This window comes from Danio rerio, chromosome 23 (assembly GCF_052040795.2).
Source record: "Danio rerio strain M-AB ecotype USA chromosome 23, GRCz13ab, whole genome shotgun sequence".
In the NCBI taxonomy this organism is placed as follows: domain Eukaryota; kingdom Metazoa; phylum Chordata; class Actinopteri; order Cypriniformes; family Danionidae; genus Danio; species Danio rerio.
The window spans coordinates 32,957,501-32,972,113 of record NC_141043.1 but is presented as its reverse complement, the minus strand read 5'-3'; the positions used below and the strand labels follow the sequence as shown (position 1 = coordinate 32,972,113).

The following is a 14,613-nucleotide window of genomic DNA, read 5'->3' as shown; positions in this document are numbered from 1 at the left end:
GATTTGTAGGCTGTCTTGCTCGCACAAACTCTGCCTACAAATTTTCTAAAGGATTGAGTTCAGGGCTTTGTGATGGCCACTACAAAACATTCACTCTGTTGTCCGTAAAGCACATTTTAACTAATTTGGCAGTATGCTTAAGGTCATGGTCTGTTTGGAAGACCCATGTGTGGCCAAGTTTTAATTTCATGGCTGATTTCCTGGCAAGTTTTAATTTCGTGGCTGATTTCCTGGCAAGTTTTAATTTCCTGGCTGATTTCCTGGCAAGTTTTAATTTCCTGGCTTGAGATGTTGCTTCAGTATTTCTACATAATGTTCTTTCTTCATGAGGTCATCTATGCTGTGTAGTGGAACAGTCGATCCTGCAGCAAAACAGCCCCACAACATGATGCTGCCGCCCCCACACCTCACAGTTGGGATTGTGTTCCTAGGCTTGTAAGCTTTCCTCTTTGTCCTCCAAATGTAACACTGGTCATTATGGCCAAACCATTCAATCTTAGTTCCATCAGACCACAGGACGTCTTCAAAAATTATTCTGTTTCCCAGTGTAATTTAGCAAATTATAATCAATTTTTTGTTGTTGTTGTCGATTCTGACTTGTTAATTTTTTCATGTTGTCACACAAGCAGGCAGTGTGTTTGAGGTTTTCCTTAAATACTATTCTACAGTTGTGCCTCCAATTAACTCAAATGTTGTCAAAAAGCCAATCCAAAACACCATCATCTGAGCTTATCCAGAGGCATATATAAACTTGACTTTTAAGAAAAGTTATAATAATTTCTCAAAAACTATATCTCTCATTATTCAGCTATTAAGCATAACATAAACAAATTTGATAATCCCAACTTACCTAAAAGAGAAAAAGTTTAGCCACTTTAACATCTGGCTTTTTTAAATGGTTATGTGCCTTTTTATGCAGTGCATGTAAACTTCTGCTTTCAACTGTATTTTATTTCTTTTAGTGATATATTATATGAAAATATGTAATGTAGGTTTGTTTACCACACAAGTGGTTCTAATTGGATTTGCATTGCAAACTTAAAAAGTAATGTTAAGTTATATTACAGTGTTATATGTTGAGAACATATACTCTCAAAATAATTCCACAATTTTTTTATAAATTTTGTGCATAAAAGAAAAGAATCTGTCTGGTAGGGATGTGTGATTTAGGAAAAATATCAAATTGCAATTTTCTTTTTTTTTTTACAGATTTAATTTTGTGGTCAAGCTTCTAATATTCTGTTTCATAGCTTCTTACTGCTAAAATGCAGTGGGTGCAAAAAGGAACTGAAAAGATATAAACTAACTTTATTGAAAAATTGAACTTTATTCAAATTTGTTTATGAATATTTAGAAATTAAACACAAATTTTTATCTAAAGCAAACAGTAGTGAGTTGTGGCGTTAGTAATCTGCTGGTGCCTTCATGATGTTTTATCAAATGGTGTGACAGCGGCAAACAACTCTGAAATTGTAGTTTGCTGTTGCTAGCTACTAGATTATCACTGGCAATACTTTTAGTTGACTTTTTAGCAAGATACTCCACATAGAGCTACCTGATGTGCTTTTTAAGGTGCTGGTTGTTGTATTTCCTTGTGCTGTGGCAACAATTCTGAGTCAGCTCTTAAAAATGAACTATTTTTGTTCGGTGTCTGTGACTTTAAAACCAAAATATTCCCATATTACCGACATGCTCAATCATTCATTCATTTTCTTGTCGGCTTAATCCCTTTATTAATCCGGGGTCGCAACAGCGGAATGAACCGCCAACTTATCCAGCAAGTTTTTACGCAGCTCAACCTTCCAGCCGCAACCCATCTCTGGGAAACATCCAAACACACATTTACACACACACTCATACACTACGGACAATTTAGCCAACCCAATTCACCTGTACCACATGTCTTTCGATTGTGGGGGAAACCGGAGTACCCGGAGGAAACCCACGTGAAGACAGGGATAACATGCAAACTCCACACAGAAATACCAACTGAGCCAAGGTTCGAACCAGCAACCCAGCGACCTTCTTGCTGTGAGGCGACAGCACTACCTACTGGGCCACTGTCTCGCCTACCGATATACTGTTTTTCTTTTATAGTAATTTGTCTATTAATGCTTCTGAAGCGGCAGACACCATCATCCCACTTGTTCATGCTTTCCAGTCTGTTTGTTTGTTTTACTGTGGGCGTTCCTCATAGTTTGGTTAGGCAATTCTAATTGGACAGAACGAAAGTTTGTTCACTTTCTAGAAAGACTCACACACACAGACAGCAGTCACGCATTTGCTCTTGGTGAGAGAAATGACAAAATGCATATATCTTTTATATTGCAGCCTCTTGCAATTAGCTAATCACAACGTTTCAAATCGCGATTGTGATTCGATTTCTATTAATCACATAGCTCTACTGTCTGGCACTGCTAAATACTAAAATAACTTAAAATTAAATAATTTATTAATAGTAATAACAATTTTTTAAAGACCATTTCAATGTAGTAATCTCACTGGCACTTGAACATTTCCTGCTTATTAGGAAACTATTTCATAACTGTAACAAGAGGCAATTCAATCATATCTTCCTGTTAAAACAGCTATCATGACATTATTTATCAATAAGCTATAGAAATGTAAAACAGAAAATACATTAGGACCGTTGTTATTGTTTACATCTCTCTATATATAGCAATTTAACAGCAATTCTCAATGTGATATTTCAGACAATATAATCTCATCATTTTTTGTAGAATTAAAAATAACTCCTTTAATTAATTGTTGAAGTCTATATACTTTTAGTGGCCATGAATGATCTTAAATAGGTTCTCAATTAACTCTCAGGGAACCAAATTTTTCTCTTCACTTTCTCAGAAAATCTTCTCTCAAAAATGTCATTAATTACAGATAATATATATAAAAATAAAACCGTACTAGAAACATTTAAAGTAAAAAAACAAAAACAAATAAACAGCAAAATCCAACAAAATATAAATATTCTTTTGAAGACCAACTGAAAAAAGAATTAATAAAATTAAGTCCATAAAGTTTTATATTTATATTTATATATTTATTTATATGGCGACACAGCAGCAAGAAGATCGCTGGTTCGAGTCCTGGCTGGGCTAGTTGGCGTTGATTTTGCATGTTCTGCCCATGTTGATGTAGATTTCTTTCAGGTGCTCTGGTTTCACCACAGTCCAAAGACATGTGCTATAGGGGAATTAAATAAACTAAATAGTCCGTAGTGTCTGTGTGTGAATAAGAGTATATGAATGTTTCCCAGTGCTGGGTTGCAGCTGGAAGGGCATCTGCCATGTAAAACATATGCTGGATAAGCTGATGGTTAATTCCGCTGTGGCAACCCCTAATAAATAAAGGGACTAAACCGAAGGAAAAAGAATGAAGGAATTCATATATATGCAGTATTTTATTATCAAAATAATAACATGATGTAACAATTACTGATATTACAGATAATTCAAATGTAATTATTGATTGTGGATTATAAAATAATGAGAATACATTTAGATTACTTCGTTTAGACTGTGTAGATTGTTTCAAACTAAACAGAAGTACAAAACTTTTGTTAATAAATATTTGCTGAAGTTCTAAAATTGTAAACTAAAAACATATTAATAAAATAAAACTTAACTAAAAGTGCAAAAATGTTACCTAAAATGAAACAACAATGTTCTAATGCTGACGCTGACCAGTATTACAAACTGACTAAGAAAAAAACATCCTGATGTAAAAAATAATCATCCTCAAATAAAGACGGTCAGCATTTAGGAGGAAATGAATACTGCGCTCTGAGCTCATTTAATTCTTCCTGGGAAATAAAAAAGTTAGTGAGTGTCTGACCTGCTGGCGTCATCGTCACTGTCAATAAAAGAGCTGGATTCCAGTTCACTGCTCATGACAGACGCACTGTCATAAACTACAGCCGAGTCACGATTCAGACGCTCCGATTTCGGGTGACCGTTCACCCGAGGGACTGAAAGAGACAAATAAAACATTGTTTAAGAAGAGAAAGCACAACAGAACATCAAAAACATCAAGTACAGGAAATATTGGTTCTTGACAACAAATTCTATTAGACTGTGAAGCATTTTCATGCTGATGGAGTAACAAGGACCGTCACTGATCAGAAGTAATTCAATCATGAAATCAGTTCCAAGTCATTTTCAACAAATAACAGGGACAGTGTGTCATTGTTTCCTTAAATTCATGATTTATAGTAATATGTTTAAGTAATGCATCATATTTTCCCCACTTCATAAACTTCTGATGACATATTCTGGCAAATATTGAAAAAAAAAAATGAAATGTTGTCATTTAGATCATTTTTGTGCACAAAGTAACAAAATAGTTGCAAAGTAAATAGGAGAATTAGCATTGATATTATGGAATAACCCTGATCTTCCAATCCCAACAAATAAAAATATTTTTTTATTGTCACCCACTGATAAATAATATAATATAATATAATATAATATAATATAATATAATATAATATAATATAATATAATATAATATAATATAATATAATATTATTTAAAAAATAATAAATGCACCAAAATTACATTAATTGTACTTGAAATTTGGAAAAAGAATATGATCAGACCTTCATAGAATAAAACAAATAGTAACATTTGGTTTAAACTAACTATTAAATCCAATTAATCTAGAGGAACTGCATTTTTTCTCTAAAAAAGGTGTTGGAAGTATATAGTCATTCATTTATTCTTTCATTTCCCTTCAGCTTATTCCCTTATTTATCAGGCGAATAAACCGCGAACTATTCAGGCATATGGGTTACGCAGCAGATGCCATTCCTGCCACAACCCAGTCCTGGGAAACACCCATACACTCTCACATTGACACACACACTCATACACTACTGCCAATTTAGTTTACCACATTCACTTATAACACGTCTTAGGAGACGTATATATATTAAAAACAAATAGTACATAATGAATAATGATCTTACTAGGAGTGGATATTAATCGATTTCTCTAACAATTTCCCCCTCAGGCCTAATAATTTTATATACTTATTTATTTATTTGTCTTTCAATCAAGTTTTTTTTTTATTAAGTTTTTTTTATTCTTTTTTATTAAGGTTATCTTATTATTATTTTCTTTTGATTTCTTTTTGTTTCTCTTTATCTTTTTGTATTTTTTTCTTTTCCTTTCTCCCCCATGCACAGTATAAGTATGTTAAAATATGTAGCTAAAAAATGTTAATATGTAAAAGTTTGTAACTTTTGCTACAAATCTTTTGTTGTTTGTAACTTTTGGACCTTTAACCGAGTAATATTTTCACACCATATCCAGTGTCCAAATTATACATTGACGATTGTATACTGTACATTGACGATCGATATTGTTTTTCAGTAGTAGTTTGGTAATACATGCTTCGGTAATACAAATGTAATACAAATGTATTAATGTATTTAAATTGCATCTAATTTATTAATAAAATGTATACGTTTTCAGTGTTTTAAGGGAAACTCAGTAACTATTTTTTTTTCTGGTTTTAGTCTAAATGCAGATATAAAAACTTTTTATTTTTTAGTTTTGTGAACACTTAAGACGTCTATCAGTGCACCAGAAACGCCAGCTTCAGACTGTTGAATGATATTATTCCTAGCATTGATTGGCGAGATTGAATGCATCACAGTGGTATGAACCATTATAGGGGGATCAAATGCATGTTTATAATATACGTTTTTAATTATTAATATTTAAGATATAAATCAGAGAAAGCTATTTCTTACTATTAAAAGGCTGACACCCCCACACATATTGTGTTGATGTCCTTCAGGTGGATCAAGAGTTAATTAGGGGGGGTCAATCCCACCCAAACTCCCCTGCAATTCGCACCCTGGCCATATCAGAGTATCTTTTCTTTCATATCTGAGAATCTTCTCTTTTTTTATATTCTTGATTAAATGTTCTACATTGGCACAAAAATTCCAATACAAATGTTTACATATGTGTATTTTTAACCACAGATTAAAACATATTTACACTGTACATGGGGAACAGGAAAATTAACACTGGGGAAAAGGAAAATTAATAAATACAGAAGGAGAATGGGGAACAACAAGGGGAATAAAGGGGGAGGTTGGGGTGTTTCTGCTAAGATTCAATTACTGCTTTCCTGTTTAAGTACGTAATAAAAAGGTTCCATGTTACAATACATTTTTTGTTGTTTTTTTAAGTGAAAATCTGATCTTTTCCAGCTGCAGGCAGGACATAAAATTCTTAAAATCAATGCTGGACAGTGGGGAGGAACTTGATGTTTCCAAGTAAAACCAATCCAAGTAGAATAAATCCACCTGTCAGGGTACAATTGTTTTCCAAGCACTTCTGATAATAACTGAAACACTAAAATTTACTAATATTAGATCAACCCCAAAACATATGCAGGAGCATCTTTTTTTTTTTCTTTTTTTTTACACTCCTGCTCAAACATGCGTTACCCTAAATGTCCTGTTTCAAAAATGGGTCACATCAGTCAAACAGCATGTTGTACGTACAGAAACGGGGACGAAGCTGCATTTCTGGATGACATTGGATGCGCTGAAAGGGTTTGACCAAACGATAAGAGGGCTGTGGACGCCGAGAGCAACAAAAACACTCCAGTACTGCAGGGCTGCCCATTTCTGACCATTACACCCTATTCATACACACAAATCAAACTCCCATGTCTTTCATTCCTCTGCCATGATGTGAGAATTCAAAACACAACAGCATCAGGTGAAGAGGCCTGAGGTAAGACCAGCTGTACGTCTGCAGAGGTGCCAAACAGCCAATCAGGAGAACTGTGCTCCAAAATAGGTCGAGGTTGAGGTTGGAGTCCTTTTAGCCTCACTTAGTGTGTGTTTGACACCGGAGAAAACCGAGATACTGGAAGATGAGGAGGTAGTGCCTTTAGATGTGAGCAGCCAAACAAATCTCTGCAAATGTTCCCTCTACACGTGGCTTCAGATGATCTGTGAAGTGCAATGTTTATGTAAAACCACTGTTTTTATAGTTTCAATCAACAGAAGGAGCAAAACTAAAAGTGTTGTCTATTCATAATTAGACTCTGGTTAAAAACATCTTAGCGTTTTGGGATTTATAAAACTGTGGAAATAACAGTACTGTTTTAAAGTATGTAAAATTACAGTACACGCAGTGCATAAACAAGTATTTTAATGATTTAAATATAATAGCTTTTATGGCAAAATATTTTTTTTTAATTAAATTGCTTTAATGGCAAGATAATTAAATTAAAATAGACTTAATTAATTCAAATGCAATAGCTTGTTTGGAAATGAAATGAAATGAAATGAAATGAAATTAAATTAAATTAAATTAAATTAAATTAAATTAAATTAAATTAAATTAAATTAAATTAAATTAAATTAAATTAAATTAAATTAAAGTGCTTTTATGTCAAGATAATTAAATAAAAAAAAAAATTAACCTGTTAAATTAATTTAATTTAATTTAATTTAATTTAATTTAATTTAATTTAATTTAATTTAATTTAATTTAATTTAATTACTTAATACAACAGGTCATTGATATATACTTTTATTTGACATATTTATAAATAATAGCATGTAAGTATAAATAGTAAAATACTTTATTTATTTTGCGGGCAAAGAGTAAAATTGTGCTTTTATCAATACTTTATCAAAGTATAATTATATCCCAATTTTTAATTACATTATAAAATAAAACTTTCAGAAATTTTTGTCATGGAGCTATTAACAACAAACAAAACCAACTTTTACCTTCGACTAGAATTACTTCTAACTAATCATTTGTGCAATTTAAAAGAACCACACACTTCAACTCAAAATATCTCTTAATAAAATCCTGCAATCACAGAGCTGCATTAGTCTTACCTGCATCGATGCACAGCTCTTCATTCAGTTCTGTGCCTCTCATTCACACGCAGCATTTCAAGAGCTCAATGAAACACAACCTCCTTTAATAACTGTCTATCAAATCAGCCCGCACATCAGTTTGTGTGTCAGACAATGAAGCGGCTCTGAGTAAAGGTGTGGTATCAGCTACTCAGATTAAACCTCTGGGCTGACAACTGATAATTTATCAGTAAAAGCTATATCCAGCAAACGAGCTGTCAGTTTGTTGAGCATTCACGCTGACAGTAAACGGTAAGTTCATGAAATGCTGCTTAACTGAAACATGAGCCATACTGTATGGCGCCATACAGCAGAATCAACACAGTGAAAAGAAACCAAGCATGGTTGACCGATATGGAGGCTCAAGTTAGAAAAAAGATCTCCTTTCACACTTCTGCCCTGAGGACACACACCTGTCTTGCTAATACACAGTTTTCATGAAATCACAACCGGCAGAAGTCACCATAAGAAAATTCTACAAATAGCACAAACTAAGCACAAATTAGTAAACAGTAATAATAATCAATCAAAATAATTGGATATGTGAGCTCCCAGTAATTCTGAAAATAAGCCTTTCATAAATGAGCTCGATAAAGAGATGTGTCTTTAATCTAGTTTCAGGCAAACACACTCTGTCAGTTTAAAACTAGATCACCACATCTCTTTACATTTAGCATACACATCCAAATCTTCTAAAGGGTTCTTAGTGGGGCTGCACAATATATCGTTTCAGTATCTATTAGGGTTGAGTTGATAAACGATGCCGTCGTCCATTGCTGATGGCCGATAGCCATCACGATGCTTAGCTGGCATCGCGATCCCCCGCCCTGCCCGAGTCGCAGCAGCAACCCGCTAACAAAAAATACACACTCAAACCCCATTTACACTGATACGTCTTAGTTTTAAAAGAGCATTTCAAATGAAAACGATAAACGTCCACACTGGCAATTTTATCTAGCATTTCTGAACAGCCCTCTGTCCACACTTTACCACTGAAAACGCACATTAACTGACCACACACACACACACACTCTGTCATGCACAGCAGCATTTGTGCTTCAGCAGTCAGCCCAGAGAGCAGTGCTCATCGGACAGTTTATCAAGGGTGTACCACTGGATCGCGACTCACTATAGTTGTTAAACGTGATTTTTAAATCAACTTGTCTCTATCTAACGTCTCTTCGGCCTTTTGAATCTACCGTGTCACAGCATCAATACACTGCTTCAATCTTTCGCTTTCACACTTGTACTTAGTAATTTTGGCAAAAGTCTTAGATACTGTTGGTTGTGCACATTTTACTAACCTAGTTCATCAACGCCATTATAACAACACCGATCACTATGCCTATTCATGCAGAGTCCTGCTAAAAATGTGATTAACAGGTGGTTATTTGTGTGTAACTTCATTTATTTATGATTTGGTTATGGGTAAAACAATGACCATGCGGGTCAGGAAAGTTGAAACGGTAGGCTACAAATAATTAATTCATTATGGATGAATTAATTATTCATAAACAATTAATTCATTGCCACCTAAGAGGACGATGCCATTGTCCATCATAAATATCTCACATTAGACATCGTACAATGCCAAACTCGTTGTCCAACTTTAGTATCGATATCGCAATGTGTGCATCTGCAATAGTCACGTCACAGGATATGCTTTTTTTTCCCATTCACTTTTATCAACTGGTGAAGTTTGTTCCTCGCCCCTGCCTTGCTTGGTTTGGGATTTGTAGAGCTGTGCATCAAGGGATTTGCTCTTCAGTGCTTAGACTTTCAGCAGTGAATATTAACCGATACTAAACTGAAATTTAACTCTGAAAACTGAACTGACACAGTTTCAATTGACTAGAACTTATATGTGAAGCTGCTTTGACACAATCTACATTGTAAAAGTGCTATAGAAATAAAGATCTGAATTGAATTGAATATGAAACTACTGACTAGAAATTAAACTGAAATAAAAGCAGGATTTGCTGAAATAAATGTTGACAGTTAAGTTTTTTAATATTTCACTTTATATGTGAATTCCCAGTAATATGCTAAAATACATAAACGCATTCTGAAAGAAGCCTCTCATTTAAAAATAAAGTTGAATAAGAAACTACTGACTAATAATTAAACTGAAATAAAATTCAAATATTAGCATCAAGTTTGCTGTTTAGAAAACAATTTTTATTATAAATGTTAAATAAATATCTACAGTTGTTTAATATTTAATTGGATATGTGAATTCCCAGTAATATGATACATACAGTAAATACATTCTAAAAGAAGCCTCTCATTTAAAAAAGCTCAATAAGAAACTACTGACTACTGATAAAAAAGTTTAAATAAAAATTGGATTTGCGGTTTAGAAAACAAGTTTTATTACAAAAGTAGAAATAAATTTGTTACTTAATATTTTTGGTGGGATTTGATGAACAGATATTGCTTCTTTAAAATTCTAAAATAATTTTACTGTCAAATTTCATTTACATTTTTATCCTGAAAAACGTATTGATTCATATACAGTAACTAAACAGTATAATTTTAAACAAAAATATTTGTTGTAATTATCATATAATCATCAGCTCGTCATATTGTTTTAATTCACAGATTAAATGGACTGCTTAAAAGCAGCTTCCAGGTTTCAGCAGCTCTACGATGCTATTTCTGGAGGAGAATAAAAGGGGAGCTGACCTGACACATTTATCATGTGCTCTAAATCCAAACCCTGCGGAGATAAAGCACAAAGCTGCAAGACTGACCCAGACAGTAAATCAATAGATACTTTCAAAGAGAAACTAAAAACAAGCCTTGTGTATCAGATAAGCTAACCGAAAGTATTGACAGTAGAAAGTAGAACTGTCAAGGCTCCGATATACTTTCAGTGAAAACAAAAAACAAACTGGTGCATGTGGCACCATTTCAATTCAAATATTCATCCATTTATTTTCCTTCAGCTTAGTCTCGATTTCAGAGGTCGCCACAGCGAAATGAACCGCCAACTATTCCGGCATATGTTTTACACAACAGATGCCCTTACAGCCTACACCCAATTTACCTATAGCACATGTCTTTGGACTGTAGGGAAAACCATAGCACCCGGAGGAAACCCACATGAACACGGGGAGAGTAAACTCCACACAGAAACGCCAACTGGTCCAGCCGGGACTCGAACCAGCAACCTTCTTGCAGTGAGGAAACATTGTTAACCACTGAGCCATCGTGCTGCTCTTTTTTTTTGCTAACTTTTTTGGAGGAACCTGAGCATTAAATTTAAGCATTGAGTATTAAAGTCCATTTTTGTCTAGAATTTCACTCTAAAAACGTGAATACTGGAATTTATAGAGTAAAAATGTTTAATTATTAGTTCATGCACATTTCTTTCTTATCAAAAAAAGTTTAACATACTCTGGTATGAGCATAACTGTTATATGAGCATTTTGCTGTTTTTATCAAGCATTTTTTATGTGATAATCCAAAATGCAGATAAAAATAGGGGGATGGAAACAAAGCTAGTGTGGAAGGAAGGACAAAATAGAGAGAAACATATGAGTTTTTAAACAAAAATGTATTAGTGTGGACATACTCTTGACTGAAGTGCTGAATTGTAGAACGATCGCAAACTTAAATATCAATAATTCCACAACTACTATTTTCTCAATGCTTAAGCAATAAAAATTACATTATTTTTTTCCCATTTTCAGCACAATTTGCTTAACGAACGGTAAGACAGTAACTTGTGTCCCAACAGCCAAATCCCTATGTCTTCAATGCTACACAACATTCATTCATTCATTCATTTTCCTTCAGCTTATTCCCATATTTATCAGTGGTCGCCACAGCCGAAAAAACCACCAACTTTTTTTTTTATGGTAATTTGATAATATAATATAAGATGATAGAATAAAGAGTATAGGTTTATAAATTAACATACATAAAACAAATGAAGATATTAAAAAATATCAAGGATGATGATGACCATTAAATGAATAATCACCATCTTGTGAAAAGAGTCCTTTGAGTGTTTGCTCACTGGCAAAACATTGACCCCTTACTGCTGTCCCCACAAAGACAGCCCTTCCCTAGCCCCCATAAAGCCCTCACTAGGGCCACATTATTCTGCTTATTAACAGCACATGTTTATAATCAATTCTCTAAAAATCATTCATACATTTAAAATTTTTAAAAATACACATGTTTTTAAAATACAATTTAAAAACACTCTCACAATCACACACAAACATCTCGTATAGTAAGGTCAATCTTGTTTACCCAGTTCACCTATTCCGCACGTCTTTGGGCTATGGGGGAAACTGGAGCACCTAGAGGAAACACACAGGAACACGGGCAGAACTTGCAAACTCCACACAGAAATGCCAACTGGCCCAGCTGGGACTTGAACCAGTAACCTTCTTCCTGTGAGGTTAACCACTGAGCCACCATGCTGCCCGCTTCACAACATGAAAGCAGAAAGTCGAGCAGGTTTAATTTTCCCCTCATGTTTCATGACTCTGACCAATAGCTGCACATATTTTTTTAACTACACAACTTCTAAAATGGCTATAGTGAGTAATGACAACAGTATGCTTGTATGCTGTGTCATCAATAAAGTACCACCACAGAATTAAAAGATAGCTGTTGGAGACCAATATAAAGTAGTTAAATACTATATAGTCTGCAACCTGCGAATGGGTACTGGAACGACTGCAAAGACAATTACAGAGACATTTACAATTGATGCGGCTTCTGATTGGTTTCGAAGCAACGTGTTATCTGGCACATTTGATACCCACAACAGGTCAAGATTTTATCTAGACAAAATCCCAAAATCTGACAGAGATTGTGGTAATTGACAATAAAATTATTTGGCAAAAGAAAGTCCAAGGTGGACTGGGGGGATGCAAGTCGAAGCACTTACTCTGGTCCAACGGGCTCTGCGCTGGTTGGGAAAATTCCAAATTGAAACCAATACAATCAAATACAATTGGCAGAACTTGGGAACTTTAAAAAAAAACAGTCAAAGGCACTTGAAAAATAAAAATAAAAATTTAAAAGCCGTTTTTGACATGGCTATTCTTTAAAAGGGCCTACGCGATTCGACAAACACTTGCCTTCATCAAGGTAAAAGAGATCATGTGCGCCAGGAGTTTCTTTCGAACAGGTGTAGGCGCAATCCATGTCAATAAAGGCTGTTCAATACTTTTTCAACATTTTCCGAGTGCCTTAGACTTTTTTTACTGTATATTCCGATGAATATCTTACCCACCAATACATTGATTAAGCTACCCCCAAGTACTTTTTGCTTGATTAGGTATTTTTAATGCAAATTATTTCTTTTGAATGGAGCTTTAGTTATGTAGTACATTTGTTACTAAGAGAAAGAGTTCAAAGCATGTCTTCATAAATTCATCACATCACATTTTGATCAAAAGTCGCTCTGAGCAACGTGGGTGGTGTCTTTTACTGCTAAATGAAAAACAAAAACATCTTCGCTGCGATTATATCAAGATCTTTCTTGACAGTTGCTGCCTCCAGTAAAGAAACATCAGTAGGTCAGATTACTCAAACAGAATGTCGTAAGCACAGATATTTAACGAACATCTATAAATCAGCAGAATCTTTAGCACACACAAACACTCATACAGAGACACAGACACACGCATAGCTCCACCTGTCTCTGGCGTCTGACGGTATCCCTGCTAATGAAGCTGCACTAATTAAAACACTTGGCACTAATGAGGTGCAAACAGCAGGAGAAACAGAGACGATGAGCATGAAATGGTTCCAGAGTAGAAAACTAGAGAAACAGCGGGACTTCCACACATGCTGATGGGAAGGAAGAAAATCCTGTGTCTTACTTCCATACAGTAAGACATCAAAAACCCCAAGAGTAATTCATACGTTAACAATGTAGACATTCTGGATTTCAGCGGAAATTTCTAAATCACCTCAAGTTTGACCAAGAACAAGCACACACAATCTTTTGAACAGAACCTCTAGAACTGAGAACATTCTTTAATGATGACTGGATCCTTTTCCAACAAAAGGAAGCTTTATGTTTCCAAGTGACCTCACTTTACCCAGAACTCAATGTATTATGAACACCAACCAAAATAAACTTGCTGTAAATTGCTGATTCAAAACTAATTTCCAGCTAATTTCTGGGGCACATTATCCTTTTAAAAATTCTGCATCCGGCAAGACCTTGTGAAAACATTTGAGATATGACAGGATGAGTATGTTATTACTTCCCACTCTTTCTTGAAACAGGGACAGCTCTAACTTTTCTGGGGGGAAACTGAGTATTAAGCTTTAACTATACAAAAAAAAATGTATTTCTGTCTCTTATACATAGACTTAATTATATTAGATTACAAAAACATCTGTAAATTGACAGTTTTCCATATTTAGTTTTTTTTCTTCTTCACTTTTTTGTGCTTTTGAGTTGCATTATGGGATCTTGATCTATCCTCCAAAAGCATTTAATCATAAAATGTTTAAAAACAAATTAATTAATAGACATTTTTAATAGTTTGAAGTCAAAATTTGGGTTGGTGTTGTAAATTACAAAACAAAGACCTGGTAATAGACTGCCAGTACATTTCTGTTATTTTAAATATTTTGAATATATTATTTAAATACATTATATCTCATTATATTATATTGTATCACACTACTAAATTCTAAATAAAAGTCAGTTAGTG

At 34.2% G+C, this 14,613-nt stretch overlaps 1 protein-coding gene across 7 annotated transcripts in view; it reads right to left on the bottom strand.

The window, feature by feature from the left end:
• Positions 1–14,613, bottom strand: part of dvl1a (dishevelled segment polarity protein 1a) — an 88,963-nt gene that overhangs the window by 24,379 nt on the left and 49,971 nt on the right. For all 7 annotated transcript variants that reach the window (XM_087307360.1, XM_087307361.1, XM_087307362.1 and 4 more), the window contains exon 5: positions 3,853–3,985. In XM_087307360.1, the coding sequence (XP_087163486.1) occupies positions 3,853–3,985 (133 nt within the window). The remainder of the gene's footprint in view (positions 1–3,852; positions 3,986–14,613) is intronic.